Source organism: Poecilia latipinna, unplaced genomic scaffold (genome assembly GCF_001443285.1).
Source record: "Poecilia latipinna isolate Pla-1442-1.1 unplaced genomic scaffold, P_latipinna-1.0 Scaffold1300, whole genome shotgun sequence".
Classification (NCBI taxonomy): domain Eukaryota; kingdom Metazoa; phylum Chordata; class Actinopteri; order Cyprinodontiformes; family Poeciliidae; genus Poecilia; species Poecilia latipinna.
In genome coordinates, this window is record NW_015113916.1 from 99,868 (window position 1) to 122,579 (window position 22,712).

The following is a 22,712-nucleotide window of genomic DNA, read 5'->3' on the forward strand; positions in this document are numbered from 1 at the left end:
TTATGGTTTCCTCTTTGAGTTCTTTTAATCTACTGGCGGTGAATATTTTCACACACTCATTGATTCCTAACATTTGGAGAAAGGTCTGAAAATTACGATGGGGAATAGAGATATATTGACAGTAACATCCGTATTGATGGATGCTGGTCACCTTTTAAGCATATCGATATCGGCCCCATCGGTAAAACTGGGCTGGTATTAACAACCCAGTTTATTTCCATCTTGTTGCTGTTGGCGTATGTGTTTTGGGAGGTGTTGAGTTGACCGTGTGGTATTTGTTGAATGTGACCTTGTTGGTAATATAATGCAGGATTGTGGGCTGTTTAACTGAAGCAGAGATGCAATGTCAGTTTTCAAGGTGTTGAAAGGTTGTGAAAATATAATGAATTGGCTGACGAGCTTTGTGCATTTTTCTGGTAGTATTTTTAACCATTTGCATTTTACGATGAGCTTGAAGTGTTTTAGGTTGGAAGACCTTGTTGCCATCACCCTAATCTCTACATAGCTTCTATATCCCCACATGTCAGTTTGGTGACCTTCAGTTGTCCTTTTCAGTATAGGACAATGGCACAGTAGTTAGTGACATCACACAAAACAATGCATTGATTGGGGGTTGGAAAAAACGTCACTGATTGCGGCAAACATGAAACGTTCTAGTGCGTTACGTGAGCCATCGCACTAGTGTAACTCAACATTATCCGTTTGGTTTTAGCTCCTCCTGCCCAGTGACAGTCCAATTGGAGGTGGAAACGCTCTCCTAAATACACCGGACCAAAGCAGCAAACTGAACCGCATCGACCCATGCTCTGCTGCTCAGTGGAAATTTCGCTTTTTTTTTTTTCTTTTTTTTTTCTTTGATAATAGTTGGGTCTCTAGCTGGGTCAGAGACCTGCACCCTGTTTTTCCAGATCCAGGTTGAATTTCTACAATAGAATGGCACTACACGTAGCAGGAATAACGTCTTGCATCTTTTTTTCCCCTTATTAGAAACAGTACTTTTTTTTTAACATAATTTTTGTTAAATATCAACATCCCATATAAGGAAATGTATTCATCATCCTTTGGCTTTTCTGTTTTTCTCTTTTTTTAAAGCCTAAAAGTGGAGGTAAAGTGGTGGTTCTTTAAACTTAACCACAAATTTCCAGTGTTAGATATTTTTATCCATCCATCTAGCCGTACATGTGTGTAGCCGCTGGTTCCTTCAGGGTCACCTGGGGCCTATTGCCTGCAGCCAATGGACGAAAGACAGGGTACGCTCTGAACAGGTTGCCAGTCCTGCCTGAGAAGACCCACATATGCACAGAGAGAAGATCCAAACTCCATGCAGAAAGGTCCCAGTTGGGATTCAAGCCTTTTTGCTGCAAGGCAACAGTTCTACCAACTGTCCCACTATGGGCCAAAAATGTCCCTTTGGACACTGAAGTTGCAGACCCCTTGGCTAGGTCATTTTAACTTTCAGTCAGAATAAACATGTTAGTAAAATTAACAGATTTTCTAAATATGAATCTGACCAAGGGTATGAATATATTTGGGCTTATCTGGATCTCTATCTAAGTTTCAAGCAGTCTCTTAGCTATTTCTTAAAATGTGAAAATGGGTCGGTGGAAGTGGATCCCATTGAGTCACTTATGGTATCAGTCTGAGTGCCAGATTAATGGTGTGTTGGACACCTGCAGGGCAAAAGCGTTTACTTCCATTTCTTCTTATCTAAAGCTTCTGCTGTGCAACCATACCTCCATCCTTTCTCTTGAACTATATTCCTTGTTTTGGCAGTGAGCCCAAAATTGTGCTTAGCCATGCAAGATGTCTTGCAAAGTTAAGACAAAGCATCAGTCAAAGTGCTCGCATCCTTAGTCAGTGTGCATACCCCGTGATACGGTGTCAAGAGTGACAGGCTGCTAGATGTGCTGAAATGAAGGATGTCCAGACAGGACGCTTGATGAAAAGGAAAGAGGGACTCTTATGGGAAAAATGCTGAGCGGCTGAAAGGTCAGGCGCTGAGCACCAGGTCCACAGTGTGTCTGACAATGTGTCACAATTGCTAAAACCAAGCAAATGTCAGCAGCCTGCTTACTTTACTTTGATGGCTTTAATTAGACTCAGTAGGACGGGAAATCCTGGTTAGCACCAGTTGGAGTCTCAAAAGGAGACACATTAGCCTACATTTCCATCTGAATGTCAATAAGCCAGTTTCTTATACTTTCAACAAAGATTTTATTTATTTTAATTTTTTTTTTTTACTTTTATATTTAATGGCTTAGTGTTAAATTGGATTTTCAGTATTAAAGTTTTACATAGAAATGCAACTAACAAATTTGTTCCTGACAAGAACTGGATGATTTTCAGAGCTTTCTGGTCGGATTGACCTCAAGACTCATCAGCACTGATAATGGTATCGAGTGAAGAAAAAATAAAATAAACTCAAGGTTAGGTATTTTCAAAAATGTCAAGATGTTTCATGCGAAGGGAAGCAGAGAGGTATAGGAAGCTATTTGTATGAAAATATATTTTTTCAGGACAAGTCTAGTTGTGACTGTGGTTAATTTAGTTTAAGAGGAAGCAAGACCTAAAGAAGAGAACAGGAAGGCTGAGTGGAATACCAGAAAAAAATTATCTGATTTTCCCTGTATTTGAACACATTCCACATCTGGAAATGTTGGTAGCCCTTTTTAAAATCCTTGGTTAATCTAAGGGTTTACATTTATTGGGGAATACAAATCTGACTGACAGACGCACCTTTTAATAATGCTAAATGCAGTAATTGCTAATATTGTATCCTAAAGCCAGTGAGTTAAAACTTGTTTTAACTCACTGGCTTTTTCTGCTCCTTACATAAAAATAAAATAATGTTTCAAGCAAAACAAGCACTGTTGTTTTACTTAAGAACAATATTTTAATTCTCTTAAATTTCTTAAAGTGAAATTGGAAATGGCTAACATCTGTATCGTCGGGTCAATACAGCTTGAATGGTGAATAGTGAGTCCTCTGTTTATTTTCTTACATATTACATGGGTAGAAGAGAAATGAAGGAGTGTTCTTACTTACGGTCTCTGTTCTCATTCTCTGTTCTCATTACCACAAACTATATTACTGGAGAGAGAGAGAGTAAATGTAATAACATAAAGACAGCATAAAGCATGAATCAGGATGTCAAAGTGGTGCATAACAGTCATTAGAGGAAAATCTTCCTGCATTCTGTTTTTGTTCTGTTTTTTTTTAACTTTAAGTCATAAATAGTAAGTAATCAGGAGCCCACAAAAATAAGGCATTCTATTAATGTTGTTGCTCCTCGTGCCTCGTAAATAGTTTAAAAATCTAACTCAATCTGCACATTCCCAGCAGTGATTACAACAAATGCTACGTAGCAGAATGGATTAAATAACCAACAAGAGTGCAACACTCCATGATTGTCTATTAGCTGAAAGACAGTGTGTCATTCTTGCTCTGACAATGAGGAGAAAGACAGGATGGTAGAAAATGATCCCCTGTAAATAGTTGTGTGTGTGTGTGTGTGTCTCACACAGTATCTTCTGTGTGCTCCTGCATGTCCACAGACGTGTGTGTGCGTGCGTGTGCGTGCGTGTCACATTGACATGACCTCTGTGATTCTCTCGCAGGAAGATTTCTCATAAATAACTAAACACCATGCAAAAAGCTGCACCTTGGGGAGAATGTCGATAGGCGTCCGTGTCTCCGGGCCAAGAATAACTACCTGTCAAAAGCCTCTCACATCTCATGGTGTGAGAGGCATACGTTTATGCATGCCGGATATACAGTCCACGATTCCTCATGTGCTTAAAAACACAACATATTTTTTGCCAGTGGGTTTGCACCTGTTCTACATAGACATCAGGAAGACATAAATAAATACCTTTTAGCACACACACACACACACAGACGCACTCAACACATTACTTTTTTTACCGAAGATAGGGTGTTCTGTGGGAGTTCCAAGTTATTTTGGATTATGAGGTCGGAGGACGTTCCAGCCACTGCATGATTTATATAACATGAGTGAGGGATCCAGTGCAGCTTCTTGATGGAGGCCTATTGATCTGTTCTGATGTGAGCATCTATAGAGGACACACTAACCTCTTTGTGGTGGGCTTTAAATTCTTCTGAACATTGCTACTGTAAAGCCACGTATTGCATACAGTAATGATTCCCAAGAGCAACTTGTACCTACGCACTTTTTTTCTTTCTTTGAGAAGTGTAAAAATCTCTTGGTTTTATATCTAGAAAGTTGACCGTGAACAACTATGGATTTAAAAAATGTCACTAAGCACATTTCTTTCAAAACATGCCTTTAGCTCAATGGTTCGCTTTGTGATCTTGAGAAAACCCAGAATCATAATATCTTTACTTTTATCCACAGGTTTTATACTTTAAAACTGACTTTTAAAGAATCCACACACCATCACATCATCTTCTGCTTAATCTGGGTTTTTCTTATGTTTGTTTTGTTTAAGGGCCTCTTCCTCTTTGAGTGGCTTTTCAGCTGAAATTTGTAACAATGGATAATTGTTTCTCACCTAAAGCAGAAAAGGTTTTTCCTTATTTTAGGCTGAGTCAGACAGTGAGAATAAATGTTATCTTGTATTGTGTATCTCTGTATCTGGATTTATCCCCGTATTACCACACCTGTTTCACTCAGGGATGGTGCCAATACAAAAAGAGGCATTGAAAAATGTTGTTTTAGAAATATGTCCAGCGTTAGTTCAGTTTTTTTTTTTTTTTTTTTCTCTCTTCAGCTCAGGTTTGACCAGGTTTTGTTTGAGGTTTGAACTGCTGTTCTCGGTTTTCTTTCTAAGGACGGACTGTGCCACATCAATTTACAGAATTTTAGTTTTAAACCAACCATTAAATGTTAAAAAAAAATAAATGTACTACAAGTTTCTTCATAGAAGTACTACTATCAATTATCCATATAGTAACAAACTGACAAAGGTCCATGACTTTTGTCAGATTTTTTTTTTTTTATGAACTTTTAAAAAAGAACATTAAAGTGCATGCTTATTCATGGCTCACTTCTGTAAATCAGAAGTCTGGTATTTTTTTTCAGGGGTGTTTATCCAAAGAAATCTGGCTTTCATTTGTGGACCAATCAGAGCGCCAGAAATGAACATTTATCTGAAATTACACATCTTTGGTGGTTAACAAATTAAGTTGACCACCAACCTGATTTCTTTTTTTCTTTACTTTCATTAGATAATGCAACTGTGTATGTCATGTGTATTAAATAATGTCTTTAGTTCCAAGGAAACCTGTAAGTTGACTACTTCAGAGTTTACAAGGAGCCATATCTTTACTTTGTAATGCATGAAAGCACAGGGACATTCATGTTCCTCACGTGTTGAAGTCAGTACAGTTGCCAGCAGCTTGAATTAAAGTGAAAAGTCTCACATTGAAGTACTTCTCAGGCATTTTCTCTCCTCTGAAAATAACCTTTGATTGAGGCTAACCGCATGGCCCCCTACTACCTTGGATCTGGCTCTCAGGAGGCCCCGCTAAGAGGCTAGTGATAGCAAATGCCCTTTAAGCCGCATTAACTCTTTTGGCTGCCCATGTGGCCCTCAGCGATAACAGCCCAACAAGAAGACGCCGGCTTCTTATCACTCTCCTCTCAAAAATAAAGAAAGAAACAAGAAAAGAAGAAGCGGAGAGGGAAAGTCGGCTCACTCATTTTTTTTTTTTTTTTTTACATTTCAGGAAAAAAACTTTCCACCTGACTCGACCGCATTTGTTCACTTTGAAAAGCATCTTAGCTGCTGAAGCGTGTTTAGCAAATCTTTCAAATTTATGCAGTTGTATTTTGGGTTTATTGACTAATAAAAATGTGCTTGTGTGTGTGTGCAGATTACAACAGTGGACAGGTTCCAGGGTCAGCAGAATGACTACATCATCCTCTCGCTGGTCCGTACCAAAGCTGTGGGACACCTAAGGTGATTATTCCAGCGCATGCGAAGCAGAATAAATGTTCCTGATACAGAAAAAAAAAAAATCTGTGTAAATGCAACTTCTATTTTTTGTAATGCTATGTCTTTATGGGAATGTTTTATACTTTTATTTAATAGATTTAATTTTTAATAGTATAGTTTAATAGTTTTTAATAGTAAAGACAGCTGCAAAAGAAATTATTTGCACAAGAAAGTTAGCCAAAAGAAGATTAAAATTGTCTCTAAAGCCATGACTGTCCCATTACGTGCCCCTCTTCTTAGGCCCAGACCCTCGTTTGCTCCTGACTTGCTCTCCCTTCATTCCTTATTCCGCTGATGTGTGGTCTAGTGGCCTTTCTGCTGCCATGAAATCTCAATGAGCTCCTTACACTTTATATGCCACATGGTTTATTATCAGGGAGCTGAGGCTGAACTCATCCACTGCACTTCAGTTAGCTCTGCTGGCTATTTGCTCTGATATACATTAGCTACTGTTGGAATTGCACAGCTCACAGCTTTATCGCTGTATTGGACAACCAACAAATTGGTACTCCAGAGCACATAACAAGCCATTCCTTTTAGAGCTGAATACTACCTCTCTCTCTCTCTCTCTCACACTCTCTCTCTCTCTCATATCTTGGACCCGTTAGGTGGCAGAAACAAGACACTTAAAAGGCCATTTTTTTATCTCACAGATAGGGAATTGACTTGATGTCCCTGACAATAAATATACTTTTATCTTTTTTGGCAGTGCATGCTTCTCTCATCTATCTGATCTTGTCGCACACATTTCACACCCTACCATACCCACATTCAGAGTGCTCCTGATTGGTCAGTGGATGGCATTGCAGCAGTTCTGTGGATGATTTCTGGCAGCACTGAACATCAAAGTCCTCAAAACCCAGTTTTCAGTCAGCTCCATACTATTGGTGATGACGCTCAACACGAGTGTGGCTTCTCCTGGAAATATTGAAGCATGTATTCTTATTTCATTTGGGAATATTGCAGAAAGTGTTGCTTTCCAAGCCTGCCAGATTTCATCACATTTCATCAACTTGGAGCCTGCATGAAATTATTAAAAAAAACTGTTTCTTATCCTCAGATTGCTACTTTTTGAGATTTAAGTAAACAAGGCAATACTGTAATTTTACCTCAGTTATCACTACTACACATGTGATGGGACAACAGTGAAATAAAGAAAACTATCAGACTCAGCCAATCCCAAAGCAATAAGATCGTATTAGGAAATTGGGACTAACAGTTAGCTGACTCATCTTATGCAAATGATAACTCGAACGTTATTATTTCTTGTTCTTTTCATCCAAACCCAAATAATCCTTCTTAATGTTTGTCACAGACTATTTAATTAGCACTCAAATCAATCCAATACAAACCCAGTCAAAGGCAGTTTGAGCCTCGTCATTATTCACCGCAGTCAAATTCAGCAATTTCTTCTCCTGAACACCACTGGGTGCAGCGTTGCATATAACTTGTGCATCAAAAATGTCTTTAAACAATGTCTGTCTGTCCACAAACACAATAAGCTCTTCTTGGAAATATTTGTGTTTGCCAGAAACGGTGATGGCTAGGAAGCTCCACAAGCTCCACCCATCACTGTTTTTAAGGTACATATCTACCTATTTTAATTGCATTCAGTGAGCTAAAAGCAACATGACAGTTGATTGCAAGCTTTTGTTTCAAATGTTCTCGCTAATGCCCTAAAAATGTGGTATTTACACTCCAAACATGGGTTGGTATGAGATTGGCATGGTATAATAACCTTGTTTTATCCTGAAAAACAGGAGTTCTGTGGTTCTGCTAAACCAGCTTTATTTACGAACGCTTTAATGTGTGTGGAACACGACCATCTTGATTGGTGATTTAAGAACAGCTAGAGGCGACGTGATGAGAGGTTCACCTTTCAGTTTCATTAAGAAAGAAATTGTTGAAAATGACAGAAAATAGGGAGTAAATTTAAAAAAATATATATATTTCTTAATTATATCTTTTTAATTTAAGTGACTTTTTTATTGATTTAGCTTTAGGAAATTATTTTAAAGGGCAATAAGAGTAATCACATTTTTTTAAATAAAAATGTATGCAGAAGTTATGCCTTATTCACCAGTTTTTATCACTAGTCATTTTATCAGCTCATCATCCTTCATCTATTTAATGTCCAACATTTCATTATGATCACTAAGCATAAGTTGGTTATGATTACTTGCAAACATACTCTCATACTTACATTTTTTTTAAATCTTAAAATATTTTTTCATAGGATTTCTTATCCATTTAAATCTGCCTCTCAAACAGTTGTCCTTTAGTCGCAGTAATATAGATACAGCAAATACTTTTCACACTACTTTCCTTGCGGTTCGTTCATATGTTAGAGGTGCAGTTACCTCTAACAGGATCACCGAGATGACTGGTCTGCCACTGACTTCACCCTCACAAGCCACGCTCCTCTTCCTCTCTGCATCTCTCCTCCTGGCAGTTTGCTGCCATGACAACCAAAAGGCATACAGCGGACCATATGATGAACTGACCCTGGCTTTGACAGGAGAGTCCGTCCTGCTGATACACACTGGCACACTCGCATACAGGATCACACACTTTGACAGGGAAGCACACAGACGCACTCAAACACGTGGACACACAAAGGGCAGCTATTCGTCCACTTTGCCCCATCGTGTCACAGCACAGCCCTGGTGGGCAACTCTCAGCACCGCCATGTCCACAGGCTACAATGATTGGCTCATGACCTCCACAGTATGGTTCAGACTTTTTTTTTTTTTTTTGCATATGAAAAAATGATCATTTTGTTCTCCAGTTTGTAGCAGTGGACCTCTTTTTTGAACTATGCATTACTTTCTGCAATAATCTTGATATTAAAGTACTATATGCCACACAGCAGCTCCCTAAAGCATTTTTTTTCCCTTTTTTGCATATTCATGAAACTCATCATGCATATTTAAAGGATTACTTCTCTTAATCTGCCAAGTTGTTCAGCTGGACTTATTTTACACTTTAGAATACATTTCCATATTCTAAAAAAAAAAAAAAAAGGTCCTTGATTTTATAAATGCTCCATCATAACTATGAGTTATATCCTTATTCTTCAGTGACTGAAAGTACAACCATTGTTTACTGTTTCTGCTTGGATTTGTATGTTTTGCATTGAATTTATTGTAACGGTAGCATACAGTAGAGTAGGTGGAGGCAGAGCACATTCAGTGTAGTTTTAGTGCATCTTGCCTTTTGGGTTCATGATGTGTTCACATGCAGCTCTGCCTGTTTTTCTTTCCAAACCTGCGTTGCGAGAAATTATAGAACAGTTCCTTGCCACAGTATTCATATCCTCAAACTTTGCCACAAACTACAATGTTGGGACAATGGTGACAACTGGTAGGAGTTCATCCCTCTGTTGGTGCTTTGCTGATTCGATTCCCACTCTGTTCATTACTGATAAAAATCAAAATTGCTCTGAGAGACTTTCTCTTGGTATTTCTTCTTTATTGGAGCAGTGTAGCATTTTTTTTTTCGGTATAGTACGAGGACAATATAGAAAAATTACTGTGAATCACAAATACAACATGACAATTACAGATTTACACATCCATATGTTTTTGTCATCTTTTTTTCTAACCTCTGAAAAGCACTACCAGTGAAAATGTCAAGACTTATTCTTATTTTTTAGAGCCTTTTGAATATTTGTTAAATATAAAATGTTACTTTTAGAGGAAATCCTCCCAAACCTTGAGATTTATTGCGACGCCTCTAGTTAGGTAGACGTAGTCAAGTTGACAATAGTTTCCGACCAACATTGGCTCTGTGAGCTGCAGGAGAGCTCGTTCACAGCCAAAGGAGGTAATGATGTCATACAGCACCAGCCTCCTTTGAAAAAAAACAACAAAAAAAACAAAATTAAATGTGACAGTAATCATAAAGGCTGGCTAAATATTGGCAGGAAGCCACCCTGAATTTTAAAAATTACTATCTGTAATAGAAAATGTGTGTCTGTCAGCATCTACGTAAAAGGGATTTTACTAGAATTAACATTGGAAACAGAAATGTTAATACTCTTGTAGGGGGGCTGTATTTAGATTTTCTGTTGCGTTCCTTGACACCAAAGTACATTAACAAATGTGTTAGAACAAGCCAAGTGGGATTTTTGTTCTTCTTCACAGAGAAATTACTCCTCTGTTCTTTTTAATCTCTTAATTCTCTTAGATGGCAGGAAAAAGTATCCTAAATCTGCCCCTTCCTCTACTCTCCCACTTCCTCTGCTTATGTTCCCTGTTGCCTCCCTTTCCTTTATTTTTTTGCTTTCGTCTTCTATATTTGTCCCACTCACCTAGTCCCTCTCATCCTTTCTTAAACCTTCCCTCCTCCCACGCTACATTGCCTTTTTCCCCTCCATCTTTACTGTATCCTTTAACCCTGATCTAAGTTTTAGCTATTCCTCTGCACATTCTCTTCCCCTCCCACTCATGTCTCTTTGAATATCCCCATCCCCCTTCATGTCAAACCAATTCTGAGCTGTTTTTTTTTGTTGTTGTTTTTTTCTCCTCCCTCCACAGGGATGTGAGGCGTCTTGTGGTCGCCATGTCAAGAGCCAGATTGGGTCTGTACATCTTTGCTCGGGTGTCACTGTTCGAGAACTGCTTTGAGCTGACTCCCGCCTTCAAGCAACTGACTGCCAGACCACTGCAGCTACACATCAGACCGCACGAGTACTACAGCCAGGAACAGCCTGTATGTACATCCACATGCATGCTCCGCGCTCTGGATCAATTATTCTCTCGTAATACGTTTACCTTCCTTATCGCGAGTCAGGCAAATGCACTGAGATCCATGCTAGTCTCCTCTTCCTTAAATTATTTCGCCATCCGGTTCTTCTGCTGCTTTACACAGAGAGATTGATCCGTTAACATCAGCGTGCAGGGGCCCTTTGTGAGCATGGGAAACACAGGCCTGGCTATTTTTAACTCCCAAAGATCTAACAATAAAACCTTGGGCCAGACCAGCGTGACACGGCTGTTGTCTGGTCACTGCATCTCAGTGGCTGGCGCACTGTGGCAACAGGGCAGTCTAAAATACCCCACAGCCTCTGACACTTTCTCTGACTCTCGAGTGTTCATCCCCACGAGGGACAGCTCTTTTGGGTACACACATGCGGCCCCTGCTTAGCCTGTCCATCTACAGTCGGTAAACCTTTGCTGCTGACACGCTCATGCAGATTTTGTCTGACACCGCCCGACCAGAAGGATAACAAGCAATTTGGCCTGACTTGGTCCACAGGAGTATTTGCACTGCAGCAATGTGTTCACATTGTACAGATGAATAATTATGTTTTAAGAAGAGTCATATAAGGGAACAGTTAATCTTCCATGGCACTGCATGTTTAGTGAGTTGAATTACAGTAAAGCAACATGTTTCATTAACTTTTCGCTACAGAGAAATCTTCCACATTTAAGTTGTAATCAAGTGTCTCATTGACTTCGACGTGATGCCAGCAGGATTCCGGTGAGGATCTTCTGTGTTAGCAAAGCAAAAGTCTGTCAGCATATAAAATATTCTGATCATCTCTCTCCGCAGTTTAGGCTGCAAGAAGTGGTCTGCATGCTAATGTTGTGGAATTACTGACTCTGCATTCTGCACTTGGTTTCATTAGCCAGTGAGAAGTGGTAGCTGCAAGGAAAATTTGTGTTCAGGGGCTAAAATGTAATTTCCTCACTGATTTTGCTGTAAATCCATAAAACCTCCATTGGTAACTTAATGAATGATCCCCAACAAGATACAAGGAGTTTTTGATTTCATTACTATTCTGAATCATCAAATTGCCTTTTTCTCCTCCCCCTCTCCTCCTCTCCTTTAGAGGGATGAGCAGCCTGACCGGATCATCAAGGACATGCCAGAGATGACAAACTTTGTGTACAACATGTACATGCACATGATCCAGACCTCCCAGAAGTACAGAAAGGTAAACGCCTTTCAGTGTCATTATCTTAGAATGTGTAAAAAAAAACAAAAAAAAACACTAACACTACTATTCTAAAAAATAATGTTCACTTCCAATCAAGAAATAAATAGCATTTTTATTCACAAGTGAAGAGAACAACTATTTTCATTTTACCAAAATTACTATGTGAAAATATTTCATTTGTTAGAAACCCCTGTGTGTTTTTGGCTTTCTCAGCAGCAACAGCAGAAACTGGCTATGCCTCCGCAACAATCTCAGGAAGACGCTGCGGTCGAGACAGAGCAGGGTAGCTCCGCAGAACCACAGCCAGAAACTCCCATGGAGCAGGAAACCCCAGGAGCTGCGAACCCCGAGCCAAACGCAGAGAAGGCCGCGGAGGAAGAGGGGGACCAGGAAACAGTCGACCACACGAAGATGCCAGAGCATCCAGGCCGAGACAGCGACAGTGAGGAGGAGGAGGAGGACGAAGAGCAGTAGCGGATCCGTTAGTGGACTGCTACGCACGGACAAATTAGATTTCTCATTGAAAACGTGTGATGACATTGATACTGAACCTGTTTTCTACTTGTCAAAGATCCTTTTGATGTTTTCTTGCTTTCTTTTTTTTTTTTTTTTTAAAGCAGATGATTTTTGTAACCATTAGTACTTTATTAAAAAAAACAACAACCTAAAATCGTTTTATTTATACTGGCTTGTTTCTTCATGTGCTGCTACCAAAGCTGATAATGCACTTTGCCTCCAAACATAATCATTGTTGCGCTCTCACTCTTATCAGATAACCTCTGTGTCATGATACGCTCATCCATTCATGGTAATCTTAATTCTGCTGTGACTGGCTCAACCCAAACCAGCAGCGCAGGCTGCTACTAAGCTGCATTTATAGGTCAGTCACTTCACCCAGGAGCCCGTGTGCATGCCGGGGGATTTCACCCTGCCCTCGAGAAGCACAGTCACTCAACCAGCAACAGTAAATCTTTCACCATTCATACATCTTTGTGCAGTACCGAAGACACACACTTGCGCTGCAGAGCGGTTCCTATGAGGGACGAGATCGACTGAAAGACGACGTATTGGTGTTGAAATCAAGAGCGATATCCATTATCCAGGTTTAAAGCAATGCTTGACCGTTTAGACATAAATGAATTATGATTAAGAGTTTAACGGGGTTCACAACCCTGCAGGCGAGAACGCAGGAAATTTATTCATTATCATGCACGAGAAGGTTGGTCGTTTTCACATCACACCTCAGGCTGCCTGTTAGCGCAGCAGGTCAGCTTGCACAGCTGCTTGTGCCTCGGCCAGTTCAGGGACCTGCTGGAGAACCGTGTGTTGATAGATGTGGAGAGACACATTTTCTGCAGTCGACTGTAAAGCCATGGAAATTCTTTTGTCTGTTCTTCCGCCGTATTGCGTTTAAAATTTAGGGTAGTTGAGGTGAAGGTTCACTGGACTTTGCTGGAGCAGTAGTGGGTAGGGCTTTCTGTTTCCTGGAGTAAGGATTGGAATGACGGTTGAGAAATATTTTGTGTGCTGAGTGACAGAAGGACTTTCATATAAGTGACTCATTTTTATTCAACTATTCATAAGATAAAGGGAAATCTCCCGAATGTTTTTCATATACCCACCCAACACAAAATAATACATAATTGTGAAGTGTTTTAAGAATCTGAAAATTCATGCATTTGAACTACTTGCCCCTCTGATGAACCTAAATGCAAGTTGAGTTTAATTCAGGGTTGGGTTATAACAATTACTAAGTTCTCTTCAAAGCTGGTTACGGGTAATAGGAAAAATGTTGAATTGTAAGCATATTTTTAATGGCCTAGTCAAAGCATGGATCTAAGTCCAATTGAGATATCTCAAAAGTTGGTGTTCACGGTTCATCTCCACTCAGAGCGTGAGCCATTTAGCAAAGAAGAAGTGGAAGTCAGGGAGGCTACATAAAAATGCACATCGACCTATTAAATATCCATGAATCATTTACTTTAAACCCCACAATCATCCGCTCTTTTGTCGTTGTCAGTCACATAAAACCTCAAGGTTCCCGACATCTCGCTATATCACCAAAGAGCTGAAATCTCATGACACCAGGCATATCCTTCCCCTGAGTCACATGAATAGCTTCATTGTGCAACGGCCTCCCTCCGATCAGACTTCCCGTTGGCTTTTCGTTCAGCCGGCCTTAAGACAGTCCAGCTGCTGTGGCACCTCGTTGGAGCAAATTAGAGGCAAACTGGTGGGAAGTGACTACTGCTTACAAACATCTGCCCTGGAAGTCTGAGGAAGGATCTGGGAGAGATTTGTCCGAGCGTGAGGAAAAGCAGCCGCTCAGTTCCTCCAGAACCTTGTCTGTGCTGAAGGTGAACATGTCTTTTATACTCACAGGACAGGTATTCTCTAGGTTATTAGCTATTTTTTGCAAAGCTGACACTCCTAACATTTTTGCTTAGATGTAAAATTGCACTAACTGCATTTAACATGACAGAAGCAGATTGATTGTTGCTGCGCTTCCTGTGGAGTGATGTATAACAAGAAGATGTATTATTATGAAATGTTTTGTGGAATTTTTTTTTTTTTTTTGAAAAGGAAGATAATTCCATCATATCTAAGAGTTTGCAGCTGTATAAATTTCAAAGTTTTAAATTGAATTTTTTTTATCTGATCTCAGTAATATTCTTGTAATTTTATGCGCTATTCTTCTCCACTGTAAAAACTTGTAATTTTGTGGCTCATTTGTGTGTGTTTTCCCCCTCTTTTCAACGTGCTGGTGTTTACTAAGAGCACGGGATACACCATGAGGCACGCTCGTGCGAGAACATGTAATTTATTGGCCAACCCTACATGACAGCGCTGTCAAAACAGGAAATTACACGTTGCACAGAGTTAAGGCAGCAGTGCCTGCAGGGAGTTGGTGGGGGAGAAATCTGACCATTGTGTCTTAAAGCTTTAACAACCTTAAAGAATCAGCCTGACAGCACACAATACTTTCACACTCATAAAACCATCAGCTCTACTATCTTAACTTCAAGGCTGGGCCGCGGGCCAAGTTTTCTCTGGTGGATTTCATCGCGGGAAATATTTAAAGCCACACTCCGTATTTGAAACCCGTTCAAAGTGGTGAAAAAAAAAAAAAAAAAGGAAGTTGAGACCTGCACAGTTTACCAAGTGAAACTTTGTCTCTCTGCAGGTGATGCAGCAGGCTGAGAATAGCAGCACTTTACGACTCCTGGTCGCTGTTTATCTGTGCTGACAGTTCTGCTTATTATAAAGGTCCTGAATGATGTTTGCTGATCTGCTATTAGTGGGTGACTAACGTGCCTCTTCAACACCGTGTCATTCAATGGTCAGTTGACCTCGACAGTCAGACAGGCATGGTGGCTATCGCTCGGAGCTGTCAGCATATCGGGCTTTGTAAAAGCGACTGTCTGATCCTGACAAGCTCTTCTAGATCAACAACAATTCCCATCTCATACCGATAATCTCTCATCACAACAGAGGAACATTTACTTCTTGTCCTGTGTGATCTAAATAGTCAACCTTAATTATTTTTAAAGCCAGATGCAAGAATTCATAGTGATAGAGTCGCACACTGTTAAAACCAAACTCGTTGCAAAATATATAAGTATTGATGTTGTTAAATTGTTATGCTGGTAAGCATAACAGTGGAAAAAGAAGTCTAGACTCCCATATTACTGTACCATGTTCTTATGATGTTTTTATAATGTGGCGGCGTCCTCTCTCCTACGCCACACAGGATGTGGCTGTGTTCAGAAATAACCACCACATTCTCACCCAGTGTCAAACAGGAATCAGTTCCCACCTAAACCACAAACGACAAATGACGTTCAAATTGAATTCCATAGAAAAAGAGCAGTCAGAGGGGATGTATCATAATGTATCAGTCAGGAAAAGGTTAGAAAACAATTTCCAAGCACGTGAAAAAATAAAAGGCATTTTAACAGAGGACCGTAGACTTTTTATATCTTCTGAATTAATGTTACACATTATGTGAAATTCCCATCAAAACATGTCCTCTGTAGTTCAGTCTAAATGACGTTTTAAATGCATGTTGTTACTTTTGTTGAGTTTTTGGTACAAAACTATTCATGCCACTGACCCATAAAATATATCTGTAAACAATACATTTCACAACTCATACACTCACTTTTTATTCAGTTTACTGTAAAAGATGTTATATTTAAGTTAAAGTAAAAGTATCTCTTTTAGGCAGAATTTGTGTATTACCATCTTCTATTTTTGAAGTCAAGCCCTCTCCACATGTTGTACTTAGATATAGGTGACATGAGACAAGTAAGGGATTCTCCCCTGCAAGTTTTTGAGAAAAGTAGTAATTTGTTAAAGAGGAAACGGTCTTAGAAATATGGTGCTACACTAGAACTGGATCAAAGCTGAAGCAGTTTATAAAAATTCCTGTCTGTGTTTTAATTTGTATTCTAACCGATTTCTTTTTTCTTTTTTTCCCCTGTAGACCAGGATGGCGAGTTGTGGCTCGTGTTTCTGGTGCATCATTTGGCTGGTGGTACTGCTGTTCATTGGCTGGCCAATCAGCATCACCTTAGGCGGTCTCTATGGTCTCATCAGCCCCCTCACCACCTGCCTCGGCCTTGATCGACTTTCTGACTTACTGCTGGAGGGGGCCAACGTAGGCCGGACCTGTGCCAACAACATGAGGCATTGCAAGCCTTTGTGCTGAGAGTCACCCTGAGTGATCAGGACCTGATCACACAGGGGGATCACACAGGGGGTCACTCCTGTTCTGTAGCGACAAAGCTTCTTCACAGAGATAGGAGCCGATGGTGTCTGTTTTATTTTTGTAACGAGTGGCATTTGACAATCTGGCATTCTGTCTTGTAACCTCTGCGACCAAAAAAGTTTGAACGCTGGTTTCCACCTCTGCTGTTAACACCTAATTAACCTCGGATTTCAGTTTGGTGCGCAAGAAAATAGGCTTTGCATTCATGGTCCAAGCTCTCTGTATAATTCACGGTGACGCTGCATGCGGAAGATAAGAATGAAAATGGCATTTTAACAATAGAACTGTTTAGACTTGTAAAGCACTGCACTGAAACCTAGAATGCGATTAAAACTGCTTTAAGCTCGTCCTCTGTGGTTGCTGATTGACTCGTACTGTGTGCTGTTTAATTAGGAAGCAAACAGAAAAAGAATGTGACAGTTTTAATTCTTATAACACACATGCTGTGTTTAAATAATTAATTTATTCAATTCAGTTCCAATACTAGAATACTTTACTAATCGAGAAGGAAAATCATAGTTCTTGTAACATTGTTTTTATAGATAGATGCCTGTAGGTAGTGAGAATCTTCTCTAGTGATCAGTACTACATCAATTCTTAAAAAAGCCTCTGACTGAAAACCCCTTGTTGTTACATCACGGCCTCATAAAGAACATACTCGGGGTTGACGTAATGTTCATTTCATGAAGAATTCATCTCTGCGCAATTATCTCCAGAGGTTCTACAGCCGTCCTCCGAACAGAGCAATTCTTCTTTATCAGCTTGTTGAGCTTTTTGAGGTCACTGGCTCTGATGCTGCTACCGCAACAGATGATGATAGAGGAGATGACACCATCCACAACAGTCTAATAGATCTGCAGCATCTTACTGAAAACACTGAAGGATCTAACCTTCTGGAAGATCACTGCAGTCTGCTCTTCCCCTACTGCTACAGCAGCAGCACCAAAATAAAACGTTTTTAAGACCACTGAGGGAAAAGAAGTCTAACTCTGCTTTGCGTATATATGAGTTGATGGCATGCTATACATCCAAATATCTAACCAAGAATCAAGCTGATCAGATGGCACTACAAGACTCCCATTTTCACATAGATTATAGGTGTTAGGTGTTTGTGCCAGACTTTGACCCTGATGACCCCATGATGGATGCTAAGGTGACAGCCAACGACAGAATGGTTTCATATTGCATATGTGACAGTTGCAAAATTACCGAATGCTGTATTCTTAATTAATTTAAAGGCTCAACATAAATCCTGAAAACCTTTTTCTCTTTCTGACTGCATTGCAGAGTGATACGATTTCTTCTGTCACTTCCTCCCTCTGATGTAGACTAAATGGTGGCGATGGTAGAAGCTGCACTGAAATATCACCGTCTGCCTTATCGGGTTCTTTGCTGGTGAAGGTCCAGCAATGAACCACATACACCGACACAGATGTCTGACATGAGCTGCAAAGTGGCTCTTCTAACATTCAGAAGCACAAACAAAGTCGCTGAAATCTCACTAACACAAAGGGGGAGAAAGCTATTAAACTTGAAGAGTAAACTGAAGACTTTCCAGTAAAATTTCAAAGGGCAAGCTATAGAGTTGGGACCCAAACGGGATATCTTTCAAAGCACACACACATCATAACATCTTTTAATGTTATTTTAGGAATTAACTAATTCATGCTCAGTCCATGGCTAATGGTTTGGTTCACATATCCCAGCTTCCATCTTTTAAGGGGAAACTTCTTGAAAGCAAACTGAGTGCTTCCAATAAAACGAAAGCTTGAAAGCAGTTAAAAGTTCTTGGGCTTTTGGGACTAAAGTTTTGACAGTCTGGGTTCTTCTAAGTAACCCAGACGTTACAGTTCCTCGGAACTGTAACGTCAATTAATCCTCCGTCTGCTTCCGTCTGTCTCCTGTTTCTGCGTGTTCACATTCATCCAGTCTTAAGTTCTCACAAAAAATATTATATGCGAGTTATTGTAGTGGGCGGGAGGGTGGCGACGGACGGTCGGATGGACGGACGGATTGATCGATTTGCTTGGTAGATTTTTTATTTATTTATTTATTTATTTATTTATTTATTTGCTACAGAATTGAGTTTATGAACATGTTTAGACACCACCAAAATTCTTCATCACTTAGCAATGCAGATTCCTGTATTGATATTGCAAAAAGAAATATTAACATGGCTACCGCTAATATGTTGTTCCTAATTGCATCAGCAACATGTTAGCCATTTCCTTGATTGAAAGAGCTTCTTTAAAGTAAAGTTGGAAATGCTTTACTGATCTGTTTTCTTATTGATATCAGCTCATGTGTGTGATGCTGACTGACTTTCAGAACAGCTTTCCTGAAGCCAAGAAAGCTGCAAAATTGCCTCAGCAATATCATGAGAATTACAGATTTTCTTTTTTTCTTCTGCTGCAGAGGCTCACTCAAACACACTGACAGTATTGCTGCACATATTAGAGCAAAAGTCTGTTTAACTGTATTTGTCAAGGCGAGGTGTGAGGGTACTTTGCTTAACAACTTAGAAGCTGTCTTAATATTTTGACTGGCATCACCACAGCCTGAGTCAGGACCAAAATAGCTCCGGATACCGTCCTCAGAAACCCCCATAAATACTCTCTCAAATAATCTTACTGAGCTGCCTACCTGCAAATCTGCCAGTGTTGTAGCTTATTCAAATGTACCCACATGAATATTTCATTTTCATTTCAAACTGCTTTTCATCATAATTTCAGATTCCTTATTGTTGACTGAAACACAGCGTCAGAACCTCACTCTTACTTCAAAATGCATGCTGAGATGAATTTACTATAAAAAAAATAAATAAAAGGAGGTGAAGACCCTAGTGTGTGTTGTAATATTTACAGAAGTGCCATGTGAGACCTAATTAGATAGCATTTTTATATACTACCCGGATTTGCTCCTAAATATCCTGAAGTGAGAACCCCGCTCGCCAGAAAAAGTAAAAAAAAAAAAAGAATAAAATAAAATAGCCCAGTTTTTAAACTACTTTGTCTGTTTTTCCTCCCAAAAGCCTTTGCAGAGGGCACAGGAGGGAGGCCTTCGAGCCAAGATGACAGCACCGAACTGAGAGAATTAAAGAGAGGCAAGCTGGTAAATTTTTCATCAAAGTCTGAAACTGACCATGAAAAAGGTTTGACGCTGTCCTGGCTGCGAGGAGACCTCAGAGGCAGAGCGAAGGAACGACAAGAGTAGATCTCCCCTTTCAATTAGCCACATGCTGCTCAGAAACCTCACCCCATTACATTCACAAGCCATCGCCAAAGAGTTTGGAGCAACACAAGTGTCACGGTCAGTAAATCTTACAGTTTCTGGCTGCTCAGATTGTTCTAGACTACTGTGCAAAGTTTATAGCAAGTGCCGATTTTGACAGTATTTTTTTTTTCTTTCCCCGACACCAAATTATCGTTTCAGTAAAGGCATGGGTAGGGCACAGATGAAACCATTCAGTTTAACGCAGTCAGCAGACTGTTTAGTTTATAACAAGGTAAATGTGCATGAAATTATCTTCTTTCCGAGGATGACAATCATCTGACTTACTTATAAAAAGTTGCTATGGTGAAAAAATTATTGCCTCATTGTTGAATTGTCAGCCTACTGGCATTAAGCTACATTTTATGTATGTTTTTATTTTTATTTAATTTATTTTTCTTAGAAAATGTAGCCCTATTTTACAAGTCAAACCCAGGTCTGAATATTTTCTAATCTGCAGATTATGATAAATAGTCTCAATAGAATCTCTCTGAAAATCTCAGAAATTGGAGTCATTGACATTCACCACACTGTCTCAAAGTCGTATCTAGGAGAAAGAGGGAGAACTCTGATGATATTCATTTGGCTAAAGTTCATTTCGGTTTTCCCAGAAGCTGGACAAGCCTGAACTCCTCTGGGTATTGGATTGTTGGAAGGTGAAAAAAAAGAAAAGAAAAAAAGGTATTGGACTGGGAGTAGGAGTGGTCTTTTTCCTGAAATGTATCTATTTCATAATTCCACACGGCATATCTAGGAGGGACTTAATACAAAATGCATGCTGCACTTTTCAGATTTTTAGTTTGTATGCTTTTCCTCTCGCCGTACAGTTGTTTCTGCCACGTAATCCCAATAAAATACTTTAAAAACTGTGTCTGCAATGTGACATCTCATCTAAAACCAGCTCTCCTTTACTCATGTGGACAACAAAAAAATGTGTGTGGCATATCTGAATGAGCATCAAAACATAAACACCATGCATTCATTTGAAAACGAACCTCGCTTTCCCTGCAGTTAGCGATAGCATTGCTGTACACGTCAATGTTTGCGGAGCGATGTGAGCCTCGTACTCCTTTGAGGTACCTCATGCAAGACTTTAGGAAAAACCAACAGCTTGTCACTCATTATTTATTGTAGCAACAAGAACAAGGGAGCCCAGTTTCCACAGAGCGTGTTCCATGCCTTCCATCTGCTCTGACCTTTAAATGCCCCCAAACCATCACAAATGAAGCAGACAAGTTGAAATAATCATAATAAAAAATAAAAAAAAAGAAAATCCTTACAGAACATTAGTATTGAGTGAGTTTTTGATGGACAACGTAAATGCCACCGTCTGGTACAGGCACATTCCAATATGTCTGCATGTTATTGACTGGAGCACAAAGCCTTGCAAATGACTTCCCCTCGGGGTTCTTGGAATGGCTTTTTTTTCCCTCTGATTAAGACGCGAAATTCCCATAGACAATCAATATGCTTTTTGTTTTCGACAGTTTGTTCCTTATTATCTCATCTCCTCTGCTGAGTAATGAAGCTGATCTCCCGAGGGCTCGTGAGTGGTAGAGCGATTGTGCCACAGTGATTTAATCTCGGTAGCAAACGATAGAGTGAAAGTCACACTACGAGACGATCTGAGCAACCCTCTAGAAACCTCTGAGCTCAACACAGGCAGTTTCACACCTCTGTTGTCCACTGGGAACAGAAAGACATTTTCTGACAATATGCCCTTTTTGTTTTCTTGTGTCTGTTATTGTTTTTATTGTGCAATTTGAATGTTAAAATCTGCAGAAAATGCCAAATCAATTGTCCTTTTTAGCTTTCACAATAAACACAATAACAAGTTAAAAGACAGTTTCTCTCCATACGTAGCCCTACATGATCTATGGTCAAAAAAAAAAAAAAAAAAAAAGTTAGGAATGTTTGAATACTGGGGCAAAAGGACGCTTAAAGCAGACCACTGCCTAAAATTCATTACATAAGAGCCAAACAAAGAGTCACACAGTGGAGGGTTATGGCTCGGGGTCGGTTGACAGCAGCATATGATTCATGGCTCGCTGTGCCCTTTTGTCGTGTCCTCCTTGTGGAGGGACCATCCACTGCTTTTAGCCAGTGTTATTTCACAGCCTTCAGAGTTTTGCTCTCTGTCTGATGCGAGTAAACCGGCAATGTCATTTTCAGTGTCTTCTCCTTTCCTGTCTGTGTGGGATTAAGGAAAGAATATGCGCTGTGTCACTACAAGGGATGCTCCTTTTTTTTTTTTTTTTACTCAGACTTGGGAACTTGCAAGCAATAAACACTACCAAGGTTGCTGTTGATTCACCTGTGGAGGTCTGTCATGATAGAAAATCTGTTATATTTACCCTGTGTCACATTAAAGCCTACAGTAAATTTCAGCTTGAGTTACATTATCTTGCAAAAATATAAACCCCTTGACTTTTCTTTTTTTTTTTTTTTTTACACATTTTGCCACAGTTACAGTGCAGCTTTGGAGCAACCTGTGGCTCCAAAGCTGCACATGACAGCTTTGGAGCCATGCGCACATGGCATTTTAGCCCACATACATTTTTAGCCAAAAACAATCAATCAACAACAATGCTGGAACAAGTCTTTTTTTCAGAAAAAAAAGATTAGTTTTACCTCTTTTGCTACTTTCTGGATTTTTTTTTTTTCTGATGTTTTTTTTTTTTTTTTTTTTTTTAAAAAATTTTTAAATTTTTGAAAAAAATGTTTTTACCCCCCCCAAAAAAATTTTTTT

At 39.6% G+C, this 22,712-nt stretch overlaps 1 protein-coding gene and 1 long non-coding RNA gene across 2 annotated transcripts in view; both read left to right on the forward strand.

The window, feature by feature from the left end:
* aqr (aquarius intron-binding spliceosomal factor) overlaps nucleotides 1–12,444 on the forward strand; it is a 45,937-nt gene extending 33,493 nt beyond the window's left edge. Inside the window, exons 33-36 of the mRNA XM_015055174.1 lie at nucleotides 5,857–5,942; nucleotides 10,517–10,691; nucleotides 11,815–11,919; nucleotides 12,136–12,444. Coding sequence (XP_014910660.1) covers nucleotides 5,857–5,942; nucleotides 10,517–10,691; nucleotides 11,815–11,919; nucleotides 12,136–12,396 — 627 coding nt within the window. The 3' untranslated portion in view covers nucleotides 12,397–12,444. The remainder of the gene's footprint in view (nucleotides 1–5,856; nucleotides 5,943–10,516; nucleotides 10,692–11,814; nucleotides 11,920–12,135) is intronic.
* Nucleotides 12,445–13,813: 1,369 nt separating this feature from the next.
* LOC106961438 (uncharacterized) lies at nucleotides 13,814–21,844 on the forward strand. The gene is made up of 3 exons (XR_001427770.1): nucleotides 13,814–14,279; nucleotides 16,409–20,002; nucleotides 20,575–21,844. It is a non-coding gene; the product is annotated as an uncharacterized LOC106961438 (long non-coding RNA).
* The last annotated feature ends 868 nt before the right edge of the window (nucleotides 21,845–22,712 follow it).